The 16,134-nt window shown below is 43.2% G+C and overlaps 1 protein-coding gene across 2 annotated transcripts in view; it reads left to right on the top strand.

Annotated features, from left to right (window-relative positions):
- Positions 1-16,134, top strand: part of CERS3 (ceramide synthase 3) — a 103,576-nt gene that overhangs the window by 65,128 nt on the left and 22,314 nt on the right. For both annotated transcript variants that reach the window (XM_060755667.2, XM_060755666.2), the window contains exons 9-10: positions 274-380; positions 2,173-2,329. In XM_060755667.2, coding sequence (XP_060611650.2) covers positions 274-380; positions 2,173-2,329 — 264 coding nt within the window. The remainder of the gene's footprint in view (positions 1-273; positions 381-2,172; positions 2,330-16,134) is intronic.

Here is a 16,134-nt window from a genome sequence, read left to right on the forward strand (position 1 = left end):
GGCCATGCTAGAAGATCCTTCTGGGAGCAGAAATCCCAAATTTGGTGCTGGTCATTGACTAGAAATCCCAAATTTGGTGCTGGTCATTGACCATATATATATGGTCAATGACCATCACCAAATTTGGGATTTCTGCTCCCAGAAGGATCTTCTAGCATGGCCAGTGAGGGTGGATCCTTGGAGAGGAAGCCCAAAACAGCTGGAGGACCAAAGCTTGAGAGGCACTATTGTAAATATTTAAGGAAGTCCTAATGTTTTTGCTTGACATCTCAGGCTGCTAAGATGTTCAACTACGCTCGCTGGGAGAATACCTGCAGTGTCCTTTTTGTCATCTTCTCCATTGCCTTCTTCATCACACGACTCATTCTCTTTCCATTTTGGTGAGTTGAATTAAGGGACGGCTTTTTGCTATTATCTCTCTCTATATATAAATGCTCTGTGCATAATGAGTACCTTAAAAACAAAAGAAACAATGAACGAAATCACACCAAAATTGGCAACAAAACGTCTCACAACACAAGGAGTGACCATCACTCAAAAAATTATGACTTTGTCATTTGGGAGTTGTAGTTGCTGGGATTTATAGTTCACCTACAATCAAAGAGCATTCTGAACTCCAGCAATGATGGAATTGGGCCAAACTTAGCACACAGGGTTCCCATGACCAACAGAAAAAATTGTTTGGTGGATGTTGACCTTGAGTTTGGTAATTATAGTTCACCCACATCCAGAGAGCACTGTGGACTCAAACAATGATGGATCTGGACCAAACTTGGCACGAATATTCCATATGCCCAAATATGAACACAGATGGAGTTTAAGGGAAATAGACCTTGACATTTGGGATTTGTAGTTGCTGGGATTTATAGTTCACCTATGATCAAAGAGCATTCTGAACTCCGCCAATGATGGAATTCAACCAAACATGGCATACATGACTTCCATGACCAACTGAACACACTGGAAGGGTTTGGTGGGCATTGACCTTGAGTTTGGGAGTTGTAGTTCACCTACATCTAGAGAGCACTGTGGACTCAAACAATGATGGATCTGGACCAAACTTGGCACAAGTATTCAATACACCCAAGTATGAACACAGATGGAGTTTGGGGGAAATAGACCTTGACATTTGGGATTTGTAGTTGCTTGGATTTATAGTTCACCTACAATCAAAGAGCATTCCGAACCCCACCAATGATGGAATTGAACCAAACTTTGCACACAGAACTCCCATGGCCAACAGAAAATACTGGAAGGGTTTGGTGGGCATTGCCCTTGAGTTTGGGAGTTGTAGTTCACCTACATCTAGAGAGCACTGTGAACTCAAACAATGATGGATCTGGACCAATCTTGGCATGAATACTCAATATACCCAAATATAAACACAGATGGAGTTTGGGGGAAATAGACCTTGACATTCGGGAGTTGTAGTCACTGGGATTCACAGTTCACCTACAATCAAAGAGCATTCTGAACCCCACGGACGTAATCAGGGCAAACTTCCCACACAGGACCCCCATGACCAACAGAAAATTCTTAAGGCCATCCAATACAACTCCTTTCATCAGGGCAAGAAAACGTAATCAAAGTCCTCCTGACAAAAAGCCATCCAGCCATAGATAGAGATAGATAGAGATAGATAGAGATAGATTAGATAGATGATAGATAGATAGATAGATAGATAGATAGATAGATAGATAGATAGATATGATTCACACACACAGAGATATAGTATCATAGATTTGAAAGGGACCCTTAAAGAAGGACAATGATATCTTGCATGTTCCAGGGTGGGCAAACCAGACACTCTCCACATCCACACTGACAAAGAAACAGCAAGAAATCCTGTTTAACCACAAGCTTAAAGAAATTACATATATTAGAAACCAACACTTTCTTATTATTTTATTTTCCAGATCAACAGACTGGGCCACAGCAACGTGTGGCAGGGGACAGCTAGTGTATTATATTTTCTTTAATCTCACTGCAGCATTCAATTCATGTGCTTGCTTCTAATGATGGCTCTTTCGTGTTGACTATTTTATTTAAAGTAGACCTCCCTTGATTTGGGATTTCTGTTTTGTACAACTGTTTTTAACAACCACGCAAGGTCTCCTTTGAGTAATGCAGCAGGGATCTTCTTAATTTGTCTCAATGTGTTGTATATTTCAGGATCCTACGGGCTACGCTGTATTATCCTTCCTTGTATACAGATGTACTTGTTCCAGCGTACTTCTTCTTCAATATACAGCTGTTGATTCTACAAGGTCTACATATCTACTGGGGATACTTAGTCTTCAACATTCTGAAGAAATTCATTTTTGTAAAGGTAAAGAAACCCAAGGGTTTGGTGGAATTTTGATAGAAATATGATTGATGTATTGTCAAAGGCTTTCATGGCCGGAATCACTGGGTTGTTGTAGGTTTTCCGGGCTATATGGCCATTTTCTAGAGGCATTTTCTCCTGACGCTTCACCTGCATCTATGGCAAGCATCCTCAGAGGTAGTGAGGTCTGTTGTAATTAGTAAAACGGGTTTATATATCTGTGGAAAGACCAGGGTGGGACAAAGGACTTTTGTCTGCTGGAGTTAGGTGTGAATGTTTCAACTGACCACCTTGATTAGCATTTAATAGCTTGGAAGTGCCTGGGGGAATCTTTCTTTGAGAGGTGATTTGATGTGCCTGATTGTTTACTCTCTGTTGTTTTGCTGTTGTAATTTTTGAGTTTTTAATACTGGTAGCCAGGCATGTAGCCAGGGGGGGGGCTCGGGGGGCTTCAGCCCCCCCCGAAATTTTCATAGTGGTTCGCGAAAAGGCCTGACTGATGCATTATTTAAACTGTTATGTTTATTCATATCATGATCTGATCACCATACTCAATATATCCCATATGCATGGGGGTATTGGGGTCGTGATACAAAAGGTTTGCTAGGCTAGACCCTCTTTCACTCAGACTCAGCCCCCCCCCGAAACTCAGCCCCCCCCGAAACCCCCCCTGAAAAAAAATTCAGCCCCCCCCGAAACGAAATCCTGGCTACGGGCCTGCTGGTAGCCAGATTTTGGGAGCCCCCGGTGGCGCAGTGGGTTAAAGCACTGAGCTGCTGAGCTTGTTGATCGAAAGGTTGCAGGTTCGATTCCGGGGAGCGGCGTGAGCTTCCGCTGTCAGCCCTAGCTTCTGCCAACCTAGCAGTTCGAAAACATGCAAATGTGAGATCAATAGGTACCGCTCCGGCGGGAAGGCAACGGCGCTCCATGCAGTCATGCCGGCCACATGACCTTGGAGGTGTCTACGGACAATGCTGGCTCTTCGGCTTATAAATGGAGATGAGCACCACATCCCAGAGTCAGACATGACTGGACTTAATGTCAGGGGACTACCTTTACCTTTAGCCAGATAGAATCATAGAATCATAGAATCAAAGAGTTGGAAGAGACCTCATGGGCCATCCAGTCCAACTCCCTGCCAAGAAGCAGGAATATTGCATTCAAATCACCCCTGACAGATGGCCATCCAGCCTCTGCTTAAAAGCTTCCAAAGAAGGAGCCTCCACCACACTCCGGGGCAGAGAGTTCCACTGCTGAACGGCTCTCACAGTCAGGAAGTTCTTCCTAATGTTCAGATGGAATCTCCTCTCTTGTAGTTTGAAGCCATTGCTCCGCGTCCTAGTCTCCAAGGAAGCAGAAAACAAGCTTGCTCCCTCCTTCCTGTGGCTTCCTCTCACATATTTATACATGGCTATCATATCTCCTCTCAGCCTTTTCTTCTTCAGGCTAAATATGCCCAGCTCCTTAAACTGCTCCTCATAGGGCTTGTTCTCCAGACCCTTGATCATTTTAGTCGCCCTCCTCTGGTCACATTCCAGCTTGTCAATATCTCTCTTGAATTGTGGTGCCCAGAATTGGACACAATATTCCAGATTTTGTTCATTTTCATGGTTTCCTCCTTTTTGTTGAAATTGTCCACATGCTTGTGGGTTTCAAAGGCTTCTCTGTGTAGTCTGACATGGTGGTTGTGAGAGTGGTTCAGCATTTCTGTGTTCTCAAATAATATGTTGTGTCCAGGTTGGTTCATCAGGTGCTCTGCTATGGCTGACTTCTCTGGTTGGAGTAGTCTGCAGAGCTTTTCATGTTCCTTGATTCGTGTTTGGGCAATGCTGCGTTTGGTGGTCCCTATGTAGGTGGTATCTGTATTATTTGGTGGTACCAGTATTAAAAAACTCAAAAATTACAACAGCAAAACAACAGAGAGTAAACTATCAGGCACATCAAATCACCTCTCAAAGAAAGATTCCCCCAGGCACTTCCAAGCCATTAAATGCTAATCAAGGTGGTCAGTTGAAACATTCACACCTAGCTCCAGCAGACAAAGGTCCTTTGTCCCACCCTGGTCATTCCACAGATATAAACCCATTTTCCTACTTCCAACAGACATCACTACCTCTGAGGATAGATGCAGGCGGAACGTCAGGAGAAAATGCCTCTAGAACATGGCCATATAGCCCGGAAAACCTACAACAACCCAATATGATTTATGGTCCTCAGTTGCAACCATTTCATCCATCTGTCTGTTTGTCCATCTGTCTGTCTGTCTATCTATCTGATGATCCTCAATTACAATATCTCATCTACCTCCCTACCTACCTACTTATTTAATGATCCTCAATTACAATCTATCTGTCTATTTATCTGATGAACCTCAATTTCAATATCCCCCCCCCCCTCTCTCTCTTTCTCTCTCTTTCTCTCTCTCTCTCTCTCTCTATCTCAGGGGTTCTCAACCTTCCTAATGCCACGACCCCTTAACACAGTTCCACATGTTGTGGTGACCCCCAACCATAAAATTATTTTTGTTGCTACTTCACAATTGTAACCTTGCTACCATTATGAATTGTAATGTCAATATATGAAGGATGTATTTTCCTTCACTGGACCAAATTTGGCACAAATACCTGATTCACCCAAATTTATATACTGGTGGGTTTGGGTGAGTGTGTGTGTGTGTGTGATTTTGTCATTTGGGAGTTGTAGTTTTTGGGATGTATAGTTCACCCACAATCAAAGAACATTCTGAACTCCACCAATGATGGAATTGAACCAAACTTGGCACACAGGACTCGCATGACCAACAGAAAATACTGGAAGGGTTTGGTGGGCATTGACCTTGGGTTTGGGAGTTATAGTTTACCTACATCCAGAAAGCACTGTGGCCTCAAACAATGATAGATCTGGACCAAACTTGGCACAAATACTCAATATGCACAAATGTGAACACTGGTGGAGTTTGGGGAAAATAGACTTGACATTTGGGAGTTGTAGTTGCTGGGATTTATAGTTCACCTACAATCAAAGAACATTCTGAACTCCACCAATGATGGAATTGAACCAAACTTGGCACACAGGACTCGCATGACCAACAGAAAATACTGGAAGGTTTTGGTGGGCATTGACCTTGGGTTTGGGAGTTATAGTTTACCTACATCCAGAAAGCACTGTGGCCTCAAACAATGATAGATCTGGACCAAACTTGGCACAAATACTCAATATGCACAAATGTGAACACTGGTGGAGTTTGGGGAAAATAGACTTGACATTTGGCAGTTGTAGTTGCTGGGATTTATAGTTCACCTACAATCAAATTGTGTTCTGAACCCCACCAACGATAGAATTGGTCCAAACTTCCCACACACATCCCCATGATACTGTGTTTTCTGATGGTCTTAGGCGACCCCTCTGACACCCCCTCGCAACCCCCCCAGGGGTCCTGACCCCCAAGTTGAGAACCACTGATCTGTCTAATGATCCTCAATAACAACCTCTCTATCCTCAATAACAATCAATCTGTCTGATGATCTTCATTTACAATAATCTAACCTATCTTTTTCTTTCTTTTTATCTATCTGATGATCCTCAATTACAATCAATTCAACTACCTATTATCCACCCACCCATCTGTCTGTCTCTGTCTATTTGACTATCCTCAATTGCAACCATCTCAACAATCTGTCTATCTATTCATCTACCCATCATGACTGACCACACAGTATTCTTATAAAGCAGTGGTACTCAACCTTCCTAATGCCGCGACCCCTTAGTACAGGTCCTCATGTTGTGGTGACCCCCCAACCATAATGTTATTTTCGTTGCTACTTCACAACTGAAATTTTGCTACTGTTATGAATCATAATCTAAATATCTGATATGCAGGATTTTTTTCAGTCACTGCACCAAATACCCAGTACACTCAAATTTGAATACTGGTGAAGTTGGAGGTGATTGATTTTGTCATTTGGTAATGCTGGAGTTGCTAAGATTTATAGTTCACCTAAAATCAAAGAGCCTTCTGAACTCCACCAATGATGGAATTGAATCAAACTGGGCACACAGAATTCCCATGACCAAGAGAAAATATTGGGAAGGTCTGGTGGACATTGACCTTGAGGTTTTTTGGAGTTGTAGTTCACCTACATCAGGAGAACACTGTGGACTCAAGCAATGATGGATCTAGATCAAACTTGGCACAAATACTCAATATGCCCAAATGTGAACACTGGTAGGGTTTGGAAAAAATAGACCTTTCCATTTGGGAGTAGCATTCTGAACCCCACCGATAGAATTGGACCAAACTGTCCACACAGAACCCCCTTGATCAACAGAAAAAACTATGGTTTCTGATGGTCTTTGGCGACCCCTCTAACATCCCCTCGTGACCTCCACAGGGGTCCCGACCCCCAGGTTGAGAAGCACTGTTATAAAGGAAGCAAATGATGTGTAATCTTCCTGAGAATGCTACCCCTCTATTCTGCTTTGGTTAGACCACATCTGGAATATTGTGTCCAATTCTGGGCACCACAATTCAAGAGAGATGTTGACAAGCTGGAAAGTGTCCAGAGGAGGGCGACTAAAATGATCAAGGGTCTGGAGAACAAGCCCTATGAGGAGCGGCTTAGGGAACTGGGCATGTTTAGCCTGAAGAAGAGAAGGCTGAGAGGAGATATGATAGCCATGTATAAATATGTGAGAGGAAGCCACAGGGAGGAGGGAGCAAGCTTGTTTTCTGCTTCCTTGGAGACTAGGACGCGGAACAATGGCTTCAAACTACAAGAGAGGAGATTCCATCTGAACATTAGGAAGAACTTCCTGACTGTGAGAGCCGTTCAGCAGTGGAACTCTCTGCCCCGGAGTGTGGTGGAGGCTCCTTCTTTGGAAGCTTTTAAGCAGAGGCTGGATGGCCATCTGTCAGGGGTGATTTGAATGCAATATTCCTGCTTCTTGGCAGGGGGTTGGACTGGATGGCCCATGAGGTCTCTTCCAACTCTATGATTCTATGATTCTATGATTCTATGAGAAATGTGAATGTAGGCAACAGAAAAGTTAACAGTGAGAAAAAAGGAGTGGAAATTAAAGAAAGGGGAAACACATTGCTAAGGAGAGCTGAATACTGCACCAATTACTGCATTGCTTTATTAGGGAACCATCCAACCAGCAAGAGCTTACTCAGATCAATGACCATGCCCATGCTAGTTGTGGGATTCAGGGATTTGGAGTCCAGAAATGTCCCCTTTTCAGAGTCTTGTCCATTTCAGCTCATAACATCATAATTATCATCCTCATCATTGTTGAATGACCATGGCCATGCTAGTTGTGAGATTAGGAGAGCCTGAATTAAAGCATAACAAAGATGGGAGTAAGGAGGAAAATGAGGTAGAGATGATTTTTCAACAGCAGTTGAGCTGAAATCCGTGAATCCCACAACTAGCGTGGCCATAGCCATTCAATAATAATAATAATAATAATAATAATAATAATAATAATAATGTTGTTGTTGTTGTTGTTGTTACCTGGCTTCTTTCAGCTCCTCTTGTTGCAAATTCTAGAAGTTATAAGTTAAAAACACTTAACTTTTCCAAGAATGGAGGAAATGTTATGGTGAAGAATTTGTTTGGGTGCAAAATTATTCCCATTCCAGGTAGAGCAGGTTAAAGTGGACAAGCAGTTGTGGTTCTCTCCTAGATTGGATCTAGGAGTACTTATTCCTGAATAGAGCCAACCTAGGAGAGTAGCAAATGCCATATTGGCCCCAGAATGGTTTAGATACACCATCCCTTTGTACTGAATGGTCGGTGTAGATTTGTCCCTGGATAAGCGGTGTATCTGAAGTCCACACTAGAAAGCCACACACCTGCCATCTCCTGCTTCTTTGCCAACTGAGATGACTTCAGCCGATCTGCACTCTATATCTGCTCTTCATCCTGGCGGCAAACCTGGCAGGAAAAAGAGCCGGCACCTCCAAACCTATCAAACCAATATCAGAAAGAACCTGTTTGACAGGCTGAATCCTGGGACTGTTTAGAGAAGCAGTCATGTTAAGCAAGACGTTTTGTCTGTTCACGCAGAATTGTTAAGGTAATTCATTCAGATTCAGGCAGCACGTTATCGTTAATATATTGCAAACACGAAAACTGTCGTTTGCAAGTTATTAATTGCTGGAGGAATTAAGGCAATTCTAAACTGTACCCTTAGGGCAGAAGTATTTGTGCAAAGGAGGGTCATGGTTATTTCTAACAGCATGCCATTTATTGTGCCCCTCTTAATATTATTTATCTCGCCTTTATATTTTTTTTTACACAAAATTGATACATTTTGGCCACACGGTTATTGTCAGTATTATTTAAGCGTTAAATAGTTGGTTCGAGGTTTTGGGCTTGAGTGTTACCAGTATGCTGATGACACTCAGCTTATGTTGAAGATGGAAGGCCAGCTGGACTCCGTACCCGATAATTTCCATCAATGCCTTGAGGCCGTTACTGGATGGCTGCGTGCCAGCACGTTGAGGGTGAATCCAGCAAAGACGGAGATCCTATGGCTGGGTCAACCAGGCAGTGGGGATATCCAGCTGCCTACCCTGGATGGCGAGGTGCTATGCCCGTCATCGTTGGTAAAGAGTCTGGGAGTCCTTTTGAACCCTCTGTTAACGATGGAAGTCCAGGTCTCCACTGTTAGCAGAACCACTTTTTTTCATCTGCGGCAGGCTAGACAGCTTGCCCCCTCCCTGTCCAGGAACGACCTAGCTACGGTGATCCAGGCTACGGTCATCTCAAGACTGGACTACTGTAACGCCCTCTACATTGGCCTACCTTTGCTGGTGATCCAGAAGCTCAAGTTGGTGCAAAATGCAGCCGCTCGGCTTCTTGCGAGAGCCCCGATGAGATGCCACATAACACCAATCTTACTGCAGCTGCATTGGTTACCGATTGAGCACCCGATCACTTTTAAAGTTATGGTGCTTACCTTTAAGGCTGCATATGGTCTGGGGCCGCCTCACCCTCTACCAATCCCAGAGATCCCTTCATTCTGAGGACCAAGATTTATTGTTCCCAGTTTTAAGACCTTGTGTCTAACAGCAACTAGATGCAGAGCCTTCACAGCAGTGGCACCATCGCTCTGGAATACTCTACCACCAGAAGTCCATGCTTTGCGGGACTTATCGGCTTTCAGCCAGGCTTGTAAGACATACCTGTTTCGACCTTTTGATCTTTGGGATGTTGTTTTAAATTGTGTTCGATTCTAGTTCTTGTAAGCCACTCCGAGCCCTAGGGAAGTGGCAGCATATAAGTTTGAATAATAGGAGCCCCTGGTGGCACAGTGGGTTAAACCCCTGTGCTGACAGGACTGAAGACCAACAGGTCACAGGTTCGAATCCGGGGAGAGGCGGATGAGCTCCCTCTATCAGCTCCAGCTCCTGATGCGGGGACATGAGAGAAGCCTCCCACAAGGATGATAAAAACATCAAATAATCTAGGCGTCCCCTGGGCAACGTCCTTGCAGACGGCCAATTCTCTCACACCAGAAACGACTTGCAGTTTCTCAAGTCGCTCCTAACACGACAAAAAAAAAAGTTTGAATAATAAATAAATAAATAAATAAATTTTAATATTGCCAATATTGGTATTATTGAATAATAAGTAATCATCAAATCCCTTTTGATTCTGCACATATTTTTCTTCACAATTTCGAAAGAACTTTCCAGGTGGGACATTTCACCAACAGTTTTGAAATTATTTTCTACCAGGGGATTTCCACCTCCCCCTTCTCCCCTCGGTAATGCATTTTCAGGTTAAATCAGGCAGATGAAATGCAGATTTTGCATCCCATTTCCCTTCTGTTGGGTTTTGGCTGCCATCTTACTGTCCGTGGATTTCTGTTGCTAAGAAACACAATTTGTTTCCCTAATACGACTCAGTGGTGGAGGGAGAGTACCCTCTTGGTTCGGATTTCCAGCACCATGGCAACATGCGTAGAAGTGTAATGCCTAAACATTGGGTGGATATTTTAGGGGGAAAGGTCTTAAACACACGGAGAAGTAAGAATGCGAGAGGATGTACAGGCAGGAAGTGCCTTGCCAAAGGGAATCCGCTGAGATTTCATGATGATGCGTTGCCCGAAGTGAATGAAGAGCAGTGTTGTACATCTGTGCTACTAAAACAAACGAAGGCCAAACATTTTGAGCAAACATTTCTTAAAGGAGACTGCTGTTGAAAAGGGTCTGCAGATGCCTGTAGCCAGGATTCTGGGTCAGACTTGCACCGACAGGAAAAACTGACCTGAAAATATCACTGACTTGTTTATTCCTTTTCTCTATTGATAGATAGATAGATAGATACGTTTTATTGATTGGCCTATTGGCCGTATCAAAACATTTAACACATAAACACTAGGGCTGGGCGGTTTCGTTCGTTAATTTCGTAATTCGTTATTGATTCGTATTTAAATTAGCTTACGATCCGATACTGAGCCATGCAGGAGCAACTAGAAATCGAAACGAATTTTTCAATTTATTTCGTAATTGTTTCGTAATTGTTTCGAAATCGTTTCGAAATCGTTTCGAAATTGTTTCGTTATTATTTCCGTATGTCTGGTGCAAGTTTTATAGTTGTTGTTTGTTTTATCAGTGATAAAAAAATAAATTATCACACCAACAGTCAACAACAGAGGGTGAGGGAAGCTTCAGAAGTTCCCCCGTCCCATTTGGAGGGTTTTTTAGCGTATTGCGCAATCGCGTCCGCCATTAATGAATCGATTCGTTATTGTTTCGAAATTGTTTCGTAATTTCCAAAATTTCATAAATATCGAACTTTCCCCTAAAAACGAATCGAGTTTAGAAACAAATTTTTCCGTGGTTGCCCAGCCCTAATAGATACGTTTTATTGATTGGCCTATTGGCCGTATCAAAACATTTAACACATAAACACTAGGGCTGGGCGGTTTCGTTCGTTAATTTCGTAATTCGTTATTGATTCGTATTTAAATTAGCTTACGATCCGATATTGAGCCATGCAGGAGCAACTAAAAATCGAAACGAATTTTTCAATTTATTTCGTAATTGTTTCATAATCGTTTCGAAATCGTTTCGAAATTGTTTCGTTATTATTTCCGTATGTCTGGTGCAAGTTTTATAGTTGTTGTTTGTTTTATCAGTGATAAAAATATAAATTATCACACCAACAGTCAACAACAGAGGGAGAGAGAAGCTTCAGAAGTTCCCCCTGTCCCATTTGGAGGGTTTTTTAGCATATTGCGCAATCGCGTCCGCCATTAACGAATCGATTCGTAATTGTTTTGAAATCGTTTAGTAATTGTTTCGTAATTTTACAAAATTTCATATATTTTGAACTTTTGTAAAGGAAAACTTCGGAATTCTTTTAAGAAACGAAACGCAAAAAACCCCTAAAAACGAATCGAGTTTAGAAACAAATTTTTCTGTGGTTACCCAGCCCTAATAGATACGTTTTATTGATTGGCCTATTGGCCGTATCAAAACATTTAACACATAAACACATTTAACACATAGTCATACATACAACATACAACCCTCAATTTAAAAGAAGTTAAAATAAACAAACTGTTAGCAAGATCCCGTTCAGGTCAAATATCTGCATCACCTCCACAGTTTACCCCAATTAATTCTAAATGTGCAATTCTCAGCTGTGTTGCTTTGAATAGAAAAAGGGCTGTTTTGTGTGTTATTTTAGGGTTCTGGCCAGCCAACAAAAATGAAGTTTTAATATGTGGATCCCAGTGTGTTTTGTGAATAATGTATGGTCCAAGGCAATGGTCTCTCTCTTTCTTATACAGCTCACAGTTGAACAGTACATGTGTGATATCCTCCACCTCCGATGATCCACAAATACAAAATTGTTCGTTGTATGGAACTTGATTAAACCTTCCGTGCTTGACCATTGTATCCAGCTGCTCAAAACGAGCTCTGGTAAATACCCTCCTAAGGTGTTTAGGCATTTCTGTTTTTAGATATCGAGCTGTTTGGAAGGTATGTTTAAAGCGGCTTAACCATTTCAATGAGCCAGCTTTACTGAGGGTAGCAATGTCTTTTTGGCCTTCTATATCCAATACTCGTTGAGAAACTATTTTTGGGTCTAGCTCAGGGGTCCTCAAACTTTTTAAACAGAGGGCCAGGTCACAGTTCCTCAAACTGTTGGAGAGCCGGATTATAATTTGAAAAAAAAAAAAACCATGAATGAATTCCTATGCACACTGCACATATCTTATTTGCAGTCCAAAACCCACTTAAAACAATACAATAATTAAAATGAAGAACAATTTTAACAAATATAAACTTATTAGTATTTCAATGGGAAGTGTTGGCCTGCTTTTGGCTGATGAGATAGGATTGTTGTTGTTGTTGTATACTTTTGAGTCATTACAGACTTAGGTTGACCCTGAGCGAGGGCCGGATAAATGACCTTGGAGGGCCGAATCTGGCCCCCGGGCCTTAGTTTGAGGACCCCTGGTCTAGCTCTTCTAAGAGATTTGGATACCGAATCGGAAGTCCACAGCTCCTAATATATTTTGTCAGGAGAACTAACCAGGAGGTCTGGTGTTGATTTTCTATCTGCTCTAACAGGCACAGTTTTGGGAGTCTATCATTTGCCATGGCAGTCAGTTTTGCCCAGTAGTTGCAGGCCCTGATTTTGGATAAGCCATCCACTGTATATACTCCCAGTTCCGCTCTTACTGCGGCAGCTGGGGTTGTCCTGTCCTTTTCTCTATTGGAAATGTCTGGCACCGGAGGAGAGGGTGGATGGGGGACAGGACTTCAGTAAACACAAAGCCAAGGTTGGAAACGTGGTCTCAAAGCTCCTTTTTGGGTTGAGTCTGGAATTAGCTTCTTTTTTTTTTTTTTGTCGTGTCAGGAGCAACCTGAGAAACTGCAAGTTGCTTCTGGTGTGAGAGAATTGGCCATCTGCAAGGACGTTGCCCAGGGGACGCCCAGATGTTTTGATGTTTTACCATCCTTATGGGAGGCTTCTCTCATGTCCCCGCATGAGGAGCTGGAGCTGATAGAGGGAGCTCATCCGCCTCTCCCCGGATTCGAACCTGCAACCTGTCGGTCTTCAGTCCTGCCGGCACAGGGGTGCCTTCTCCTCCCTTTCCACGACTTGGGAAGCCTTCCACACTCATTGATTTTCTTTTCGGCAAGGGGAGAAGGCACCAGTGGCTTACTTATACCAAAGAAGTGTTGTTTTTTTCCTATTTTATTTATTTACTTACTACAAGGGGTATTTTTTAAGTAAGGTCCGTTTTGTTGTAGACCAGTGGTTCTCAACCTTCCTAATGCCACGACCCCTTAGTACAGGTCCTCATGTTGTGGTGACCCCCAACCATAACGTTATTTTCGTTGCTACTTCATAACTGTAATTTTGCTACTGTTATGAATCGTAATGTAAATATCTGATATGCAGGATGTATTTTCAGTCACTGGACCAAATTTGGCACAAATACCCGATACGTCCAAATTTGAATACTGGTGGGATGGGGGTTGATTTAGTAATTTGGGAGTTGTGGTTGCTGGGATTTGTAGTTCACCTGCAATCAAAGAGCATTCTGAACTTTACCAACAATGGAATTGAACCAAACTTGGCACACAGAACTCCCATGGCAAACAGAAAATATTGGAAGGGTTTGGTTGGCATTGACTTTGAGTTTTGGAGTTGTAGTTCACCTACATCCAGAGAGCACTGTGGACTCAAACGAGGATGGATCTGAACCAAACTTGGCACGAATATTCAACATGCCCAAATGTGAACACTCGTGGAGTTTGGGGAAAATAGTCTTTGACATTTTGGGAGTTGTAGTTGCTGGGATTTGTAGTTCACCTACAATCAAAGAGCATTCTGAACCCCACCAACGACAGAATTGGGCCAAACTTCCCACATAGAACCCCCATGACCAACAGAAAATACTGTGTTTTCTGGTGGTCTTTAGTGACCCCTCTGACATTCCCTCGTGACCCCTCCAGGGGTCCTGACCCCCAGGTTGAGAACCACTGTTGTAGACACTAGTAGTTCGTGCGCATACCGCAACGAGTGCGTGCGTCGTGTACCGGCATGCCTTGGGAACAACTGTGCTCAGTTTCCACTCTGTAGCTACCCTGTACAGTTCTGTTCTGTGCTTTCAAAATGTTTAAGACTATCAACTCACCCGCCGATGAATTTCTGCAGCAGGCAGGTTCCTTGCTGACAAAAACCGTATCACTGAGCGAACCTCACATGCAGCGAGTGAGTTGATAGTCTTAAACACATCCAGGTTTTTAGCTTCCTTCTGAAAGCAAGGAGGGATGTTGATGACCTAATCTCCCCCGGGAGTGCATTCCACAGGCGAGGGGCCACCACCGAGAAGGCCCTGTCCCTCGTCCCCACCAGTCTCGGTTGTGATAAAGTGATTAGATGTTCTTCAGCTGGAGTTCTTTAGTCTTTGGGGCTGTTTTCCTGGAAATTCTTAACAGCTGAAGCTTTTGTACAGGGGAAGTTTACACACGTCCTGTACATAGCTTTCCTTGCTGAGACTAACTAAAAAATGGCTCCCTTCCCTTCCCAATTGCCCTGAGCAAGGGGCGGGACCAAATTCAACGATGATGGGCAGGTGGCTTGCCCTATGACTGCAGCCAAAAGAAGCCACCTATCTGCAGAGTCCCTGAAACTTAGGACTGCAAACAAACATTCAACGCAAAGCAAACAAAATTGGAGCTCCTGGTACAGCTGTACCAGAACAGAGCTCTTTTCCATTTCCAAGCCGAGGACCCTGTGTTGTCCATGGACACCTTTTGCTTGGAGCATCTCTTTGCCTTTGCCTTTATCTACTCACATTTGCATGGTTTTGAACTGCTAGGTTGGCAGGAGGCAGGGCTAAGAGCAGGAGCTCACCCCAGCCTGCAGATTCGAACTGCCAACCTTCAGGTCAGCAGTTCATCAGCACAAGGGTTTTACACAAGCATAGGAAACTTTGGCCCTCCAGGAGTTTTGTACTCCAACTCCCTCAATTCCTAACAGCCCGTAGGCTGTCAGGAATTGTGGTAGTTGAAGTCCAAAACACCTGGAGGGCCAGAGTTTGCCCATTCCTGGTTTAACCTATTGCACCACCCACAGCCTGGCTCTTTGTACTTGACTTCCACCCCACCCATCAACCAAAAAGGTTCCCAAGGGAGCCTACAATGAGTGTGGGAGTACCCTCAGGCTTACACACTAAGTAAGATTCAAGACAAAAAGGAGAATGAGATGGAGGTGGGAGGGAGGAGGCGATTCATCTGCTATCTACGATAACAAAGAGATGGTGAGTGCCACCCCATGTTCCCAAGCCACCTAAGCCTGAGAAGAACGGAAAAGCCATGCAAATAGTTTCAGCCCGTTCTGTCTTGGAACCAACCCAACTGTTGACATTCGCTTAAAGTTGCTGTTCGTTCAAGATTCTGGGAGGATAATTTTTTTTAAAGACTTGCATTCTTTCTACCACAATATGGATAAATCTATGAATGTGGATAAATTGATTCCAAAATCAGAGAAATCATGTTTGAATCTATCCTTAACAGCAGTGTCCATCATTAATATTGCCATGAACCTTTACAGTCATCTCTCAACTCGGAGATATAACGTTGGAAAATCAAGTAAGGACACAAAGAACATGGCTTTTGAAATGAGTTGCGTAGCTTTCAGATTGCACAGAACTGACTCTAACAATGTTTGTCCATGCCAATATAGTTGTCATCTGCTTCCTAATACCTCCAGGTCTTTACAGGATAGTGCAGGCATTGGCAAACTTGTTTTGGACTTCAACTCCCACAA

Source organism: Anolis sagrei, chromosome 9 (assembly GCF_037176765.1).
Source record: "Anolis sagrei isolate rAnoSag1 chromosome 9, rAnoSag1.mat, whole genome shotgun sequence".
Lineage (NCBI taxonomy): Eukaryota > Metazoa > Chordata > Lepidosauria > Squamata > Dactyloidae > Anolis > Anolis sagrei.